The sequence below is a fragment of the Rhineura floridana genome, chromosome 13 (assembly GCF_030035675.1).
Source record: "Rhineura floridana isolate rRhiFlo1 chromosome 13, rRhiFlo1.hap2, whole genome shotgun sequence".
Taxonomy (NCBI): Eukaryota; Metazoa; Chordata; class Lepidosauria; order Squamata; family Rhineuridae; genus Rhineura; species Rhineura floridana.
In genome coordinates, this window is record NC_084492.1 from 25,226,540 (window position 1) to 25,243,648 (window position 17,109).

General features: G+C 42.8%; 1 protein-coding gene and 2 long non-coding RNA genes across 5 annotated transcripts in view; 1 reads left to right on the top strand and 2 right to left on the bottom strand.

Moving 5' to 3' along the window:
• The window catches only part of URI1 (URI1 prefoldin like chaperone), a 56,091-nt gene extending 54,153 nt beyond the window's left edge, over positions 1-1,938 (bottom strand). The window contains exon 1 of one of the 3 annotated variants that reach the window (XM_061594152.1): positions 1,844-1,938. In XM_061594152.1, coding sequence (XP_061450136.1) covers positions 1,844-1,860 — 17 coding nt within the window. In that variant the 5' untranslated portion in view covers positions 1,861-1,938. Of the gene's footprint in view, positions 1-956; positions 1,678-1,843 lie in introns of those variants that run through there. The other 2 variants (XM_061594153.1, XM_061594151.1) reach the window with 2 other exon arrangements.
• LOC133369173 (uncharacterized) lies at positions 1,220-11,300 on the top strand. Its single transcript, XR_009758836.1, has 2 exons — positions 1,220-1,764; positions 10,318-11,300. It is a non-coding gene; the product is annotated as an uncharacterized LOC133369173 (long non-coding RNA).
• LOC133369174 (uncharacterized) lies at positions 11,162-15,137 on the bottom strand. Its single transcript, XR_009758837.1, has 3 exons — positions 15,016-15,137; positions 13,984-14,136; positions 11,162-11,788 (listed from the first exon to the last, which is right to left on the bottom strand). It is a non-coding gene; the product is annotated as an uncharacterized LOC133369174 (long non-coding RNA).
• Between the last annotated feature and the right edge of the window lie 1,972 nt (positions 15,138-17,109).

Here is a 17,109-nt window from a genome sequence, read left to right on the forward strand (position 1 = left end):
AAAATTGCTTAGGGTCTTGGCGGACCACTTAGGCTGCAACCCAGTACACACTTACCTGGGAGTAAGTCCCATTGAACCCAATGGGGTTTACTTCCGAGTAGACGTTTCAGATTGCAGCCTTATTTTTTTTTTCCTGCTTGGTGTAACAATTGTAAGGTGCTGTAGTGGATGCATTTATTTAGTTTATTTATTTAGTTTAATTTATATACCGCCCTAAACCCGAAGGCTCTCTGGGCGGTGTACAAAAAGATAAAAACAAGCACAATATATAAATACAATAAATAATAATAATAATAATAATAATAATAATAATAATAATAATAATAAATAACGAACCAAACAACATCCAAAATACGGAAATGCTGTTTAAAATACACTTTAAAATGCCTGGGAGTATAAAAAGGTTTTCACCTGGCGCCGAAAAGATAGTAGCGTCGGCGCCAGGTGCACCTCATCAGGGTGCATGCCTTTCAATTCTACATATTTCACCAGTATTACAATTTGAATTCCATAGTTTCCCAAGAATTCAAATGGCACGTGTGTGTGTGTGTGTGTCCCCCAGACACACTGAAGGAGGCTCACGGGCCGCTGCTGGTCAATGGGCCACTGTTTGGGAACCCCCTGCTTTATCACACCCAGGAGATGGGGAAAAGGCCTCCTTAAAAACAAGCCAGCCCCTTGCGCTACCATAAACCAAGCAGGCATAACACACACCCTGACATGGTCACCCTCCCCGTTCCTTCCAGCCACCCTTCGACCCACGTCGACGACGACCACCCATCGCCCCCTTCTTCTCCCACAAGACCAGACCCCCTTTACCTCACCAGGCGCCCCTTCCCCTCCGAGGCTCTCTCGCGACCAAGTATTAGGCGCCGCCGGGCCTCAAACCACCACAGAAGGCGGCTTTTATTTGCCCGTACGCAACTCCGTTTCCTCACGGCCCCATCCCCGTTTACCTTTCCATGCTCATCCCGCAGGCGACCCAACTGGGTGGCGCTGAGCGGCGGGGCTCGGCCGGCGGGCTCCATGGGCCTAACGGGGGGCCGGGCGTGGGGAACGGAAAAGGCGAGTGCGGAAAAGCTGCAGGAACTAACGGTCGCTTGGGAGATGATTTTTTTTTTTAAAGCTAGGCCTCGGCCTGCCTTGCTTTCTCTTTCTGTGTGTTTGAGAGAGGTTTTAAAAATGTATGTTTGTTTTTCCTTCCTCAGCAAGGCGAATGAGTCCTATAGAAATGTTTGTGGAGGGCCAAGCGCCGGCTCCAGAGGCGCATCCAAGACACGGGGGCCGCCGAAGCCACCTGGGGCCAATGGGGAGCCGCCGCCGCCGCTGCCGCCCGAGGAAGCATCTCACACTCGCATGCTGGGCCGCGCCGCTGCCGCCGCTTCCTCAGCCGGGCCCCTGGAGTAGGTGCTGCTGCTCCTGCCGCTGCTGCGCAACCACCAGTCGAAGCTTCGCGCCGCCGTCCTTCTCTGGCGCAGTCAGACCCGAAGGACGACGTCGTTGCCAGTCATACCGGTCGAGGCCCTTTTCCCTGCGCCTGCCTGGTCGTGGCTACAAGCACTCTGGGTAGCCGCCGGGAGGAGGCGAGGAAGGGGGAGGAGGCAGCGGGGTAGGCGGAGAACACGCCGCTTCTCTCACAGTTTCCCTCCCTCGCTCACACCCTTCTCCCGGGAGAGAGATACTGGGGTCGGTCGGTCCGCTCTTCCCTCTCAGGATTAAATCCATAAAGGGTGCTGCAAATGCGATCCTAACCCCGCGTACCTGGTAGGAGTAAGGCCCTTTGGGTTCAATAGGGCTCGGTTAGAAATGGTGCTCTTAGACTGCCTACGTACCCCCCACTTACCTGGGACTAAGCGCCATTTACTTATTTATTTGTATCCCTTCCGTTTGCATCCCACCTTTCCTCCCAAGGAGCTTAAGGTGGTGGCTTATGTGGGTCTTCTCATCCCCATTTTATCCTCACGACAACCTTGTGAAGCTGGTTGAGTTGAGAGGCAATGACTGGCCCAAGGTCAGGCAGCGCGCTTCATGGCTGAGTGGATTCGAACCCACTTAGCTGGGAGTAAGCCTTATTTATTTATTTATATCCCACCTTTCCTCCAAGGAGCTCAAGGTGGTGTACCCCCCCCCTTTTTAACCTCACAACAACTCAGTGAGGTACCTTAGGTGGTGAGGCAGTGACTGGCCCATGGTCACCCAGTGAGCTTTATGGCTGCGTGGGGGATTCAAACCTGGGTCTCCCAGGTCATAGTCCGGCACTCTTACCACTACACCACAGTGGCGTACAATAAGGCTTGCTTCTGAGTGGGCACATGGCTAGGATTGTGCTCTTAGGCTCCAGTCCTAATCCCTCATACTTCGAAGTAAGCCCCAATAGACTAAATAGGGCTTGCTTCTGAGTAGACATGGATAGTACAGGTGCTCTTAGGATGTTGTCCTAACTCTACTTACCTGGGAGTAAGCCCAAATGAATTCAATAGTGCTTAATTCTGTGGAGACCTGATTAGGATTGTGCCATAATAATTTCTACTACTGAAGCTGCATATACATGAGCATCCATGGGGGGGGAGAAGTTTTAAATTAAAAATTCCCATCTTTAATTTTAAAAAAAGAACAAGGGTTGTATCCTGTATTTTATTTATTTATTCTTATTTATTATTTAATTTGTATCCCGCCCTTCCTCCCAGCAGGAGCCCAGGGCGGCAAAGTGCTAAAAACACTTTAAAACATCATAAAAACAGATCTTAAAATACATTAAAACAAAACAGCATTAAAAAACATTTTAAAAAAACTTTTTAAAAGGGTTAAAAACATTATTAAAAACATTATTAAGCAATTCTAACACAGACGCAGACTGGGATAGGTCTCAACCTAAAAGGCTTGTTGAAAGAGGAATTGATGACATCGGCTCTATTAGTTTTTGGGTACCAGGCACAATCATTTTTATTGACCCAGGCCTTTAGACCTAAGTTTTCTTCTTATCTTTTAGTGGGATGGGGTTCAGCTGGACCTGCTCTTTTATTTATATGTAACTTTAAAGTTGACAATGGGGACATTGAACTTGCAAGGATTATCAATACCTCGGCACAGTCATTAACCAAAATGGAGACAATAGTCAAGAAATCAGAAGAAGGCTAGGACTGGGGAGGGCAGCTATGAGAGAACTAGAAAAGGCCCTCAAATGCAAAGATGTATCATTGAACACCAAAGTCAGGATCATTCAGACCATGGTATTCCCGATCTCTATGTATGGATGCAAAAGTTGGACAGTAAAAAAAACAGATAAGAGAAAAATCAACGCATTTGAAATGCGGTGTTGGAGGAGAGCTTTGCACATACCATGGACTGCGAAAAAAACAAATAATTGTGTCATAGAACAAATTAAACCAGAACTATCACTAGAAGCTAAAATGATGAAACTGAGGTTATACTTTGGACACATCATGAGAAGACATGATTCACTAGAAAAGACAATAATGCTGGGAAAAACAGAAGGGAGTAGAAAAAGAGAAAGGCCAAACAAGAGATGGATTGATTCCATAAAGAAAGCCACAGAACTGAATTTACAAGATCTGAACAGGGTGGTTTATGATAGATGCTCTTGGAGGTCACTGATTCATAGGGTCGCCATAAGTCATAATCGACTTGAAGGCACATAACAACAAATATATAATTGCCTGGCCTTTTAGATTGCTTTTGCACTTGCTTTTAATGTTTGTTATGTAACTGGCTTTGAGTTCACTTTTCTGGAAAATTATTATTATTAATAATAATAATAATAACAACAACTTCGGTTCATCCATTTTTCAATGGGTCTGCTCTTAGTTGGAATACCACCCAGTGTTTCTAGCATTTGTAGAATCTGAGATATAAGACAAAATGTGCTGGCACTATTCCTGTCATTTTTTTCTGGAAAAGTAGCTTACTTCACACACACACCCAGCTGCCACCGTCCAGTGTTTTATTTTGCCCCCACCCCTTGAGAAAGTCTTGTTCAGGCCTATGTGCATATACACAGTTGTATCCAATACTAGAGTAGATTCATTGATGTTAATGGAGATGACTAACTTGTGTTCATTAACTTCATTGGGTCTACTCTCAGTAGAGCTTAGCTGGATTTGTTGGATACACCCTTTACTCTGGGAATGAGTCCCATTGAATTCTGTGATTTTTAATTGCTTAGAAGCAAGCCCATAATCCAGGAGCCTATGTCAAAATACTTGTCATAAGTTAGAAAAGGGTTGGCTATCTGGATGTCTTACAAAAAGTATAGCATTTCCAAAATAGTCTTATTGTCACTTTGTTATTTAGTATTTTTAACCTGCTGCTCTACAGTAAGTATTTAGAGCAGCTTACAAGAAAGAAAAAAATAAGTTAATATGCAAATTTGTGAACATGACCAAGAACTATTTTGGGTTTATTTAACTAAACATAACACTAACACATTTTTGTAATAAGGATTTCCAATCCAATTCTCTTGTTTATCATCAAGTTTGGAGTGACGTCTGTCTGTCCTGGAATTCACACTTTATTCACAAATGTCCCATTTAGGCTGCCTAAATCCTTCACTGAGTGTTCATCAGTAGAGGCTGTCACAGTTGACTACAGCATGTTGCTTGTCCACACTACGTGACTGCAGTCAGCTCACAGTCATCTCTTCCAACACAAATTGTCACTGCTAACTAGGCATGGGGGAGAAATTTGATTCATTTCACATTTAAAAGCAACTTTACCTAATGTACGCTTTCTGAAACCATCTGCGAACCAGAACACAGCCATCCTTTGAAATTCACAGTTTTCCAAATTTTGCAATGCAGTTCCCCAGCCAAGCAATGTGTACAAAATACATATACTAAAGTGTGCAAGAAAATACATATATCAGTGAAAATAACATACAAAAATCTGCTATGTGGGAGAAACTATATTGGGCAATATTGCATACAAAAATGTGTATATTAGGAAAAATGTGCACTAACATGCTGATGAATTTTCATGGGTACCTTCTAAAAACACACATGGATGTGGAAATGTAAATTTAAGATGGAAAATGTGAGAAATTAAGAGAAACTGGAATTGACAGATTTGCTCACCCAAAATAGGATGTTAAGATCATTTTTTTTGCTTAGCTGATAAATCCTCACAAGCTAAAGTGCTGGTTCACTGACCCACCACCTTCTCCATAGCAAGGATGTAAGGGGGAGAAAGGCATACTCACAGACTCTCCACCTATCTGTTTTGCTCTGGTTGAAGCAACTGCTCTGTGGAACAGTTATGAGCAACTTTTCCGGGGCCAATAATTTCTTCATAAGGTACACTGATGAAACAATGAATGTCTTTTGGGAAATACTGTATAGACTGAATATTTTAAGATGCAGATAGGTGATCTCTACCAAGTGGTACCAGTTTGATGTAATTAATGGTCCGCGTTACCTCTTTTCACCAGGGTTAGAAAGGGGAAAACCCCAACCATCCCTGCCTTGAAGAAGGTAGTGGTGCATCTCCTCCTTAAGAGGACTTCCCTGGAGCCAGAAATATTAAATATTGCCCAGTGGCAAATATATCCTTTGGGGGCAAGGTACTCAAGAAGATGGTTGTGGTGCAGCTTCAAGCATGCTTGGAGGAAAGTGATTACTTTGATTTGTACCAGTCTTGCTTCAGGCCTGGCCATGGCACTGAAACTGCCTTGGTCACTCTGGCTGATATCTGTGAAGAGAGAGATGGGGAAGTGCAACCCTGCTGTTTCTCTTTGATCTCTCTGCAGCTTTTGATACTGATCACAGTATCCTTTTGGAGCATGTCAGGACGTTGGGTTGGGGGCACTGAGATTCAGGGTTCTGCTCATACCATTTTACAGTTGCTATTTTGAAATATTAACAGCGCAATCCTAACCCTGTGTATTTAAGTGAATCCTACTGAATTCAATGCAGCTTACTCCCAAGTAAGTGTGGTTAGGGGTTACAGCCTAAGTCTCCTATTAAGCTCTAAAACAGTGAGCATTAGGTTGTGGCTGCCAAATCTGGGACTTCCCGTTGAATAATTCTTCATGATATATGAACCAAAATATTAAAAGCATGGCAAAATGTATAGAAATCTGCACTGGTGCAGTTGCACTGTGAGAACAATCATTGCAAGTCAATTACGGAGAAGATATTTCCTCTGCTGGCACAACACAGAACTATTGTATTTTTGCTGCCTTGGTTATCATTCAAACTGAGCAAGGCCCAAGGCTTGCTCTTTGCTTTTCATCCATTCCCTGGAGAGTAAGAAATCATTTCCATAATAGGGTAGGCTACCCCTGTAAATCTTCATAGAAGGACTGGGAAAAGAAAGCCTTACAGATACCAAGCAATGGAAAATGACATACATTTAGTCCATATTGTAGGGGTTGCCAGAGCCCACAGAGGCCTTCCCTAGTTCCCACAGGGTCACTTCCCATATCTGTCTGTTTGGAATTTAAATGGATTAGCAAGCATGCATGTGCATGTGAGGTTTCATCACTCTCATCACTAAGATCTAAAGCATATGAAAAAGAATTGTCATAGCAGTTACAACTTTCAAAAATGGAAGTTTTAGTCCAGTATGAACTCATCCTTGTTAAGATTCACTTATCCCTTTAATGAGTAGTACATTTAGGAATGTGGGCCTTAGATGTTTGCAGTCAAACTCTTCTACAGAATGGAATTATTCCAATAACTGCATCAAATACGATTCTTGCATAAGGACACACACACCCAACACCAATTTCTAGTTTTAGATCTTGATATTTTATGCAAATCTGTATTTGTTAAAGCTCTTCTTACTAAGTAACTTCCTTTAGATGCTCTTGCTCCAGTTCTTGAACATTAGAAACATCCTAATTAAGTAATCAGCCTTATAATCAGGGACTCACTAATATGTGGCATTGAGATGCTATGGATACTGAACATTTACAAAATGCCTTTTTGTTAGAAAAAGCCAAAACACTGAAGCGTTTTCCCCCTAAAATTGACTCTGCAGCCATGATAGAGCACAAAGCAGCGTGAAGTAAACAAACAAGACACAGTGCAGTAAATTTATGTCAACAAGCACCATTTTGCATCTGTTAAATCTGGTGAGGAAGCACACAAATGGCTCCAGTTGTGTCAATTTATACAACTTTTCACCAATGGGTATGCCACTAATCTTTGTTTTAGTGACTCAAATACATTGCATCTGCACTCTAGTTCAACACTGGCAATTGGCAACATTTCACTATGTATGTCATTTGTCAGCCTAGTTGCTATATTGCCATTAATATACAAGCCAAACGGTGGGATGATTGCTGAACTGTCTATATTTAATCTGCCACAGGAAAAATATTCTAACCATGTTAAGAAGACTCTACTGCAGAAGAATATGAGAGATATCTTTAGACAAAAATTCAGTATGCACTTAGTTTAACCCATGAAATTCATACCCATGGGAAGCTTGTAGAGACAGGATAAGCTTGCTCTAAAATAAAGAAGATTAAGGATGGGACTTAATTTTAGCTTCTTATTCCTCCTTTGCTAAGAAAATCTCACACAAAGAGGAAACAATGAGGCTTCAGAAGCAACACAGAACATGCCAAAGTATTTTCATTCTCCTAGCTCAACAACATAATTAGTGGTGAGTCTGCACAGAAAACAGGAGACTGGCTTGTTGTCACCAACTGATCATTATATTCACAGGATGAAATGCAAATCAAATTTCAAAATCTGAAAGAAATGTTTAAAATCCACATTTGAATTCAAATTTTGGGCTAAAACAAAAATCAACAGATCACACCAGTAGCACATATAACAGGTTCCCGTGTCAAAAGGATGCCTAACTAAATACAGTTCTGATTTACTGTCATTGTGGAGACTGGAGGGCTGATTTGTATGCTTTCTAGTTGCTTCTCTGCTGGGTCTTGATTAGCATCACCTGGAAATTCCTGCTTTTCTACATTCAGTTTCATGTGGGGGAAAAACTGGCTTAGATAAGATTAGTGTCACTTTAGTGGACTTTGCCCATATTTTCTGTGTTAAGGAGGTAAACTTTTGAACTTGTCAATGTTATACTTTCAAAGCTAACCAGATACATGCCTAATGGGATCTGAATCTCTTGTTCTTTTGGTGTAGAACTACATGTCATGTACAGTTCCATTATTCTTTTTTTCTTTTGAGGGAGGGAGACCGTTTTTTTGTTTATAAATACAGTGCAGTCACCAAACATGCAATTTATTGCAGGCTTATTGCCACTGTCTCTCTCTGCTGTGTTTCACACACACCCCATTGCTACTGTGAAAAAGGGGTAGAAAATTCTTGGTGAGGGTACTTGTGGGCAACTAGTCTTACTACTTAGGCTGAGAGCCTGGATGGGTTGGAAAGCGGTGTGTGTGTGTGAAAGACGTTAAGTTGCTTTTTTTGCAATGATATTCACCGGTACGGGGTACCATCGCCTCTTCTTTTATTCCATGTCCGTAGCAGCCATTTTGTGCTGCCACCCACTGCAGTTTTATCAAGATATGAGCACTGGCACCTCATTCTTAACCTCCCCCCAAAAGCACTGCACAGTGTGAGAGTCTATTTCCACAGAGTTGGGCCCTCTCTGTGCGGGACAGTGCTGCCATAGGAGAGAGATGGAGTGGGAACAGTTGTTGACCACTGGGTTGTGCAGTCTGTTGAATGTCCTGTTTGTTTTTTTACCCAGGTGTTTGGTTAAACTGAATATTCTAACTTTTGCCATCATTGTAGTTTGGCTTTCTTTGCCTTATGATGGAGCTGTTACTTTGTTGTTATTTATTGGACCTGGGTTGCTGTTTTTTATGATTTTATATTTTTGGTATATTGTTATTTTTCCCCTATATATCTTTTACTTTGTTTTACTGTTTCTGTCTCTGGGATTGAAAATATTCTGTGAAGAGCAGGTTAAGAACATAAGAAGAACTTGCTAGATCAAGACAATGTCCCATCTAGTCCAACATCCTCTTCTCACAGTGACCAGCCAGATGCATATGGAAAGCCTGCAAGCAAAACCCGAGTGCAACAGCATTCAGAGACATACTGCCTCTGACAGTGGAAGTAAAACTTAACCATGATGGCTTAGACTCAGACAATCATAGAGTTGGAAGGGGCCTATAAGGCCATCGAGTCCAACTTCCTGCTCAATTCAGGAATCCAAATTAAAGCATACCCGACAGGTGCCTATCCAGCTGCCTCTTAAGTGCCTCCACTGTTGGAGAGCCCACCACCTTCCTAGGTCATTGGTTCCATTGTTGTACTGCTCTAACAGTTAGGATGTTTTTCCTGATGTTCAGCTGAAATCTGGCTTTTTGTAACTGGAGCCCATTATTCCATGTCCTGCACTCTGGGATGATTGAGAAGAGATCCCAGCCCTCCTCTGTGTGGCAACCTTTCAAATACTTGAAAAGTGCTATCATGTCTCCCCTCAGTATTCTCTTCTCGAGGCTAAGCATGCCCAGTTCTTTCAGTCTCCTCTCATAGGGCTTTGGCCCCAGTTCCCTGATCACTTGCCATGGAACCTTACTTACCATTGTTGTAAGTTTTAGCATCTGGGCTGAACAAATGCTCTCATCAATGGTTGACACAGGAACAGAGTCAACCAAGAACTGGATCCAGGTTCTTGATCTGTTAAGTTGCTGCTAAGTCTCTGCCTGCTGATCCCTTGCTCTTGTCACCTTCTCCACTTCACTGATCAACTTTGATCTGACATTTTTTGGGTCCTTTGGGAGGAAGGGTAGGATATAAATTCAATTAATATTATGTATTAAATTTAAATCCCACCCTTCCAGAAGGAGCCCAATAGTAATAGTAATAAAAATAAATAATTTGCTTCCCCCAGACTTCACTCTAGGCTCATTGTTGCTTGGGACAGGACCCACACACAAAATCATGGAATTACATGCATCTGTTTCCATATAATGGGTTGTTTTCAATTCAAAATAGACCACTGGAATCAATTAACCTAGGTTTGTCATGTCCATTAGCCTTAATGGGTCTACTCTGAGTAGAACTAGCACGGATTACTATCCGCCATATTTAAAATGTTGATATTGGATGACATCACCTTTTGAGATGTAAGCAAAACCAGAGTCTGGTCTGGAGTCTCTCATAGAGAACCATTTTACATTTCTGTTGGGTTTTAGCATCTTACAAATGTTTCCTGGAACAAATATTTTAGCCATTTTAAGGTGCTTGATTTTGCAGGTGTATTGTGACTTTGCTATTGGGAAGGCTAGGATTCAAAGATGAAGGCCAGGTGTGTGTTGAGAGATGCCATGCAAGTTTGCTAAGAAAATAACTTGTCCATTTTCAGATGGAAACAGCTCCCACCCCAAAGAAGATGCAATTCCAGCTGTCACCATATCTAAGACTTCACAGCTGTTTCTACCAGTGTTTGAACTAGAGCTGAAAGTGATACTCTATGTGCTATGCTTATGGAATGCCAGGTGGAAGCCCAAGAGATGGATCAAGCCCAGGATGTAGGTGTCTGAGGATACAGCTGGTCATTGTCAATTTCATATCAAGATCTCTATTTTTTTGTATAGAATGTTGATGGAACAGCTGCAAGGCCGTTCCACCAGGCAGAATCTATCTATCTATCCATCTATCTATCCATCTATCTATCCATCTATCTATCCATCTATCTATCCATCTATCTATCCATCTATCTATCCATCTATCTATCCATCTATCTACTGAACCTAAGCAAGAGCAATTCCACTGGGGTAAAACCAAAACACTTGTACATCTACAAAGCATGTTAATCGATTAGGAGGAACTTTGCTGTTATTACTGTTCTTTCTCATATGCACTCTATGGGGGGCTACTCTTGGGCCTAGTTCAGAGGCTCCATCTAGTGCCAAATCCTGCAGCTAGACTGTTGATGGGGGCAGACTAATCACCAGCACATAACTCCAGTGCTTAAACAGTTGCCCTGACTGCCCTTATGTTACTGGGCAGTTTCAAGGTTATAGGATATCAAGGACCACCTGGATCCTTATATCCCTGCCAGATCATTGAGGTGTTCGGGAGAGTCACAGTTAGTGGTTCCCCATGGCTTGTATCCAGCAGGAGCTGTAATCAGTATTGTGGGCCCAGTTTTGTGGAACTCCCAGCTGAAATCAGACAAGCTCCTCTGTTGAACTTAACGGCACCTAGTTAATACCTTTTTATTTCAGCAGGCATTTTAAGACATTTCTGATATTGTATTTGTTAAGCTTATTGTACAGCGCTTAGGGATTATTGTAATTAATCAGCATACAAACTGTCAAAATAAATAAATAATATTGCTAGTTATTAATTACCAACAATACTTGTAGGAACTTTAGAACAGAATTTATTATTTAAGCCAGACTGCTGCAGCATTCTGTGGTCAAAAGCTGCTTCAGCTGAGCTGTACATATTTATTTTTGTAATACCTGGTGAAGGTGCTAGGCATCAACCAGGTAGCTGCCCTACAAATGTTTAAGAGAGCAGTATTAGTACAGAAGGCAGGAGATGTTGCCATAGCCCTGGTAGAATAACCTGTTTTTATAAGTTTGTTTTGTTTTAGTATCAGAATAGCTCATTCTTTCTTGCATCTGAGGTTTTTGGCAAAGTTCTTTATCTTCTAAATCTTCATTTGTGATTAGTCATTTTACTGAGGATCCACTTCAATAGGCACGCCTTGTTTCAACTGCAGTAGGCAAATCCAAAGCCTTAGAAATTTCTGATTGACCATATTTATGGATGGAACCATTTCAGGGTGACTTGTATATTAGGGAAATGGATGCACACTCTTGAATCTAAAGGGAGGAACAGTTAAAAGATCTTAAGCTCCATCTAACACAAATATGGCAGGAAGAGTCACCTGAATAGTTACAACAGAAAGGCTCCAAATAACATCTACAGAAAAATCAAACTATGCGATTAGACTGATATCCACATCTATAGATGTGGGTTTCTCCACTGGTGCAGATAGGTTACATCCACACAATACATTTAAAGGACATATATATTATTGCACACATTTGAATCCCATCTTTCTATTTTTTTTAAAAAAACTAACAATAGTTAGTTGTTATAGAATCATAGAGTTGGAAGGGGCCTTGTAGGCCATCAAGTCCAACCCCCTGCTCACAGCAGGGAATCCACAGCTAGAGCATCTCCCACAGATAGCTGTCCAGCCTCTGCTTGAAGACATCCAGCGAAGGGGATCCACCACCTTCCTAGGCAGTCGGTTCCATTGCCGAACCGCCCTTACAGTCAAGAAGTTCCTTCTAATGTCCAATCTGAATCTATGCTCCTGCAACTTAAAACCATTAGACCTAGTCCTACCCTCTGGGGCAGCAGAGAACAAATCTGTACCCTCCTCTATGTGACAGCCCTTCAGGTACTTAAAGAGTGCAATCATGTCACCCCTCAGCCTTCTCTTCACCAGACTGAACGTGCCAAGTTCCTTCAACCTTTCCTCATAAGACTTGTTCTCCATACCGGCTATCATCCTCGTCGCCCTCTTCTGAACCCGCTCTAACTTGTCTATATCTTTCTTAAAATGAGGCGCCCAGAACTGAATGCAGTATTCCAGATGAGGCCTGACTAATGCAGAATATAGTGGGACTATTACTTCCCTCGACCTGGAAACTATAGCTCTGTTTATGCAGCCCAAAACCACGTTTGCCTTTTTTTCCGCAGCATCACACTGCTGGGTCATGTTTAACTTGCGGTCCACTACAATTCCAAGGTCCTTCTCACATGCACTACTGCTAAGCCGGGTATTTCCCATCCTGTACCCATGCATTTTGTTTTTGTGGCCTAAATGCAGAATCTTGCATTTGTCTTTATTGAATGTCATTTTATTAATTTCAGCCCAATTTTCTAGTCTATCCAGGTCCCTTTGGATGTATAACCAACTAATAACTAACAATAGTTAGTTATAGGCTAACAATAGCAACTCTAATCAGCTCCAGCCAGCATGGCAGATTCCCCCCACCTGCTTTAAAGGTAAGCATCAGATTTTCATCCTACAAGCGGCTACACTTGTCTGTTTGTTGGAATTCTAGTGCAGAGATTATAATAGTAGGTCAAGGTTCTGGGCTTCCATTGTCTCTAAGTTGGCTGAATGGTTTTTAGCTCCTCCCTATTGTGAGGAAGGGCAGATATAAATCTAATAAATAAGTAGCTTGCTCAGCATGCACACACACACACACTTTACAATTCCCATACAAATGTCCAGTGCAATAAGCTTTTCATGTTGGTTCTTGTGAGGAAATATGTGCCTGAGATACTAGCTTTGAACCCATGCAGCTGCACCAGTACAGCGTCTTGAGATGACTTTGCTACTTTACAGAGGAGCAGGGGAATCTCAAACCTTTGTTAAAAGTGGTTATGTATCTAGGTCAGGTTGAACTTTACCAGGTGCAGCGGAGACAAAACGCAAGACTTTTAGTGCGTTGCTTTTGTCTTCAGCCCAGGGGAAAGCAGAACAAAGGAAAACGGAAAGAATGGGGCTTGCATGCTTCACATTTCCTGTTGAAAGACCTCAGGGAAGAGTTGAAGTCATGAGAAAAACATGGTTGTGTGAAGCCTTTCTGGATTCCTAACAAGCAAAGGAGTTTCTATAAAGCCCTCCCATGCTATGATTCAATTCCCTTCTTCCCAGACTGATTCCCAATCTGGTAGTAAGAACATGGAAGACTGGATTTTCCAAAACACTGGATCTGTTTCTGGAGAAGAGGTCAACTTATGGTTACTAAATGAAATATTAAGAAATTTGTCATTTTGCTCATGGTATGAAGGTACATGAAGCACCAACCTTAATAACGCTAAGCAAATCTGTTCTGGTTATCAGTGCCTGGACAGGAAACTACTAGAGAATACAGTATATGCTGTCTCGAGAACCCTGGATGAAAGCCAAGCTATATTATAAAATAACTAAAAATTCAGGGCCAGAGGTTTAGTAGCTACACTGGAACATTAAGAGGGAGAGTCAAAATCTTACCCTTAGGTTCTGTTCTGAGCACCCAGGACTGAGCTAGATTGATCCAGTGTGGTAACACAAGCCTTGTGATCAAGGCTTACAAATTTCTTTCTTGTACATCCTCATATTCCAACTCTTCAGAAATGTTTCATCAGTCTCCTTTTCCTTCCTCAGCTCCAAGGGGAAAAAAAGGAGGAACTTTATGATCTAATTAATTGCATCTGGTTGCAATCTATTTGCAAAATAGGGCAATCCGTTCTAAATTCAGAAGGCTGAAACTTCACTTTAAAGAAAAGCTGGAACAAGTTGTCCTCGGTAAATAAGGTAAACCAACCCGCTTTCCTGGGACATCACAAATTCACACTGGTACCTCGCCCATGAGAGGGGAACAATGGAAGTTTCCCAATTTTCTTGCCTTGAGGCAAGCATGAAAATAAGCAGCTTCACTGTTAATGTTCCATTGTTGCACTGTTTATTTTTAAAGCTCTTACCTATCCTTTTATTGGCACGTTTTGTTTCACTTCTCACAATGACGCAAGCTCTTTGTATATATTTTCCCTATTCACTTGATATAATATATTCATTAACAAACTCAGTGCTTTTAACAGCTAAAATTCAATCTATTTCCCTTAGTGCCCACTACTCCTTTTATTTCTTTCACCTTTTGTATTGTTCCTTACCATCTGTTCTGTTCTAACAAACCGTATTCTCTTGCCCAAGGCATCTCCTATTTACTGACTCCCTACCAGTTTTGTTTAATTCTTCCCAGTCAACTTCCAAATGCTACTGAGCATTGCATTAATCTTTATTAAAAACAGGAACTGCAGTGAGGCTGTGAAACAAATTGAGAGAAACCACAGACCCTGTTATTCTTTATGCCAATACTGAAGCAAATCCAGTGGGTGGTATTTTTTTAAAAAAACAGCCTAAGAATTGGTTTAAGAGCACAAATCCTTTCAGTCATTTTAAAAACTTTGGAAGGGGGGGATCCCACAAAGTTGGCTTGACAATATTACTACACAACATAGCAAAATCATGCAAAAATTAAAATACCTTTTTTAAGACAGGTCATAGACTTTGATAGAGGATACTGAAACAGCACATTTAAAGACGTGGAGCATTAAGATTGCAAAATCAGGTTAAACTGGGCATCTGAACGATGTTGGCCTGCAGCACATACCACCATCCTGCTCTGCCCAAAGGAAGGAACTATTGTGAAACTAAGCAAAGTGGTCTTTTTGTGCCAACAGGCCAGAGCAGGTCAAGTAATGTCCCAGTAAAAGCTTCCAAGTGAGGTTAGGTTTGCTTGCTGGTATGAGCAATGAAGACAGGTGTGGGGAATCTTGGCCATCCAGATGTTACTGAAATTCAACCATCATCTCTGGCCATTGGCCATGCTTGCTGGGGCTGATGGGAGTTGTAGTTCAGCAACATTTGGAGGGCCAAAGCTTCCCCACCTCTGAACTAGGAGATTGTCCCTATTATTATTAAGCTTTCACCGCACCCCAACCTCAACTGCAGATGAGCTGGGTGTGCCTATGCATTCAGGTGGACATCAAAATCCCTAATTTGTGCTCCCCTGTGACAGGTGAGTATAAAAAACAGGGCCTTGTTGTGCATGGCATCCAAATCATTGCCCACCCTCCCTTAATTGTGGGTTGCTATCTGACCTCACCATTGCTTGCTTTTCAACCAGCAGCAAAAGGCATTGTTCCTGAACATGGTATTGCAGCTCATGGAGAGGGTCTTCTTCACCCCATGTTGAGGAGAAAGATCTGAAGGGGATTCTAAGCATGTTACAAGCAGGGTCAAAGGCCAGTGCTCTACAATTAGGGGCTTCTGGGCTAGAATGAGAAGCCCACAGCTTTCGGTCCCATATGGTGAGCCATCAGGGCTCCAGGTATGAGCATCACCCCAGGCAGTGAAGGTTTCGTAGGTGCAGGACAGTCTCCGCTTACCTAAACTGGCCATTGGCTCTCCTTGCGAGGTTGGGACTTTGCCTTGAGCAATAATGGGCTTGATTCATCATCATTAATAAAGTTTAGCAGATAGTTTACTGCATTCTGGATCCTTTAAAAGGAGATTAGACAAATTTACAGAGGATACAGTGACCAATGGCTACAATGGAGATCCAGTGCCTGCAAGGGAAGAGGACCATCACCGCCCAGGGAGGGAGAGCCATCTGCCTGCTTTGCTGCTGCTGCTTGGTCAACATCTCTGCTCTCTCCTTCTTGGGCTCCTGCTCTGCACGTGGGCACCTTGCAGGACCAGGCTCCAGGTACTCAGCCAGCTGTGCCTGATACTGTTCCACCTGTCCCTTCTCTGGAGGGGATATATAAGCCGGCTGGCTGAGGGGGCTTGGGAGATCCAGTGCCTGCAAGGGAAGAGGGAGAGCCATCTGTCTGCTTTGCTGCTGCTGCTTGGTCAACATCTCTGCTCTCTCCTTCTTGGGCTCCTGCTCTGCACGTGGCACCTCGCAGGACCAGGCTCCAGGTGGCGCTTTTCCCGGGAAGAACGGTTTGAGAGCTGCGTTGGTGCGCATGGAGCACGGGACTGTGGTTGTTGTGTAGACCTGAATGGAATGAGTGGATGTTTGTATGACTGTATGTTGTGAGTGTGTGTGTATTTTTATTTTATTTTTATTTTATTTTATTATGTGCCTGGGTGGGAGGATAGGGTATTGGGATGGGGGACCAGAGGGGGCCCCTGTTAGCGTAGTGATGGGTAATGGGAGGTATGGCGTTGTGAGGAGGACATGCCGGTTGAGGGGAACTCGGCACAGACAATTGGTGGCTGTACCGTGTTCCGGTCCTCCCCACATCCACAGGATTGCTGGTAGTTCTATCAGCCAACTCTCGGATCTCCAGTTGCTGCTTCTTAATGCCAGATCGGTAAATAATAAAGCTTCCCTCATCCATGATTTAATTGTGGATGAGGCGGCCGATCTGGCGTTTATTACTGAGACATGGGTGAGCGATCTGGGAGGCATTAATCTCTCCCAGCTGTGCCCACCTGGGTACTCAGTTCAGCATCTGGGTAGATCCGAGGGTCGGGGAGGGGGAATCGGTGTGGTCTATAGAAGTTCCATCCCTCTCATTAGGCACCCTATCCAGGTAGCTAATGGTCTGGAGTGTCTCCATATTACGT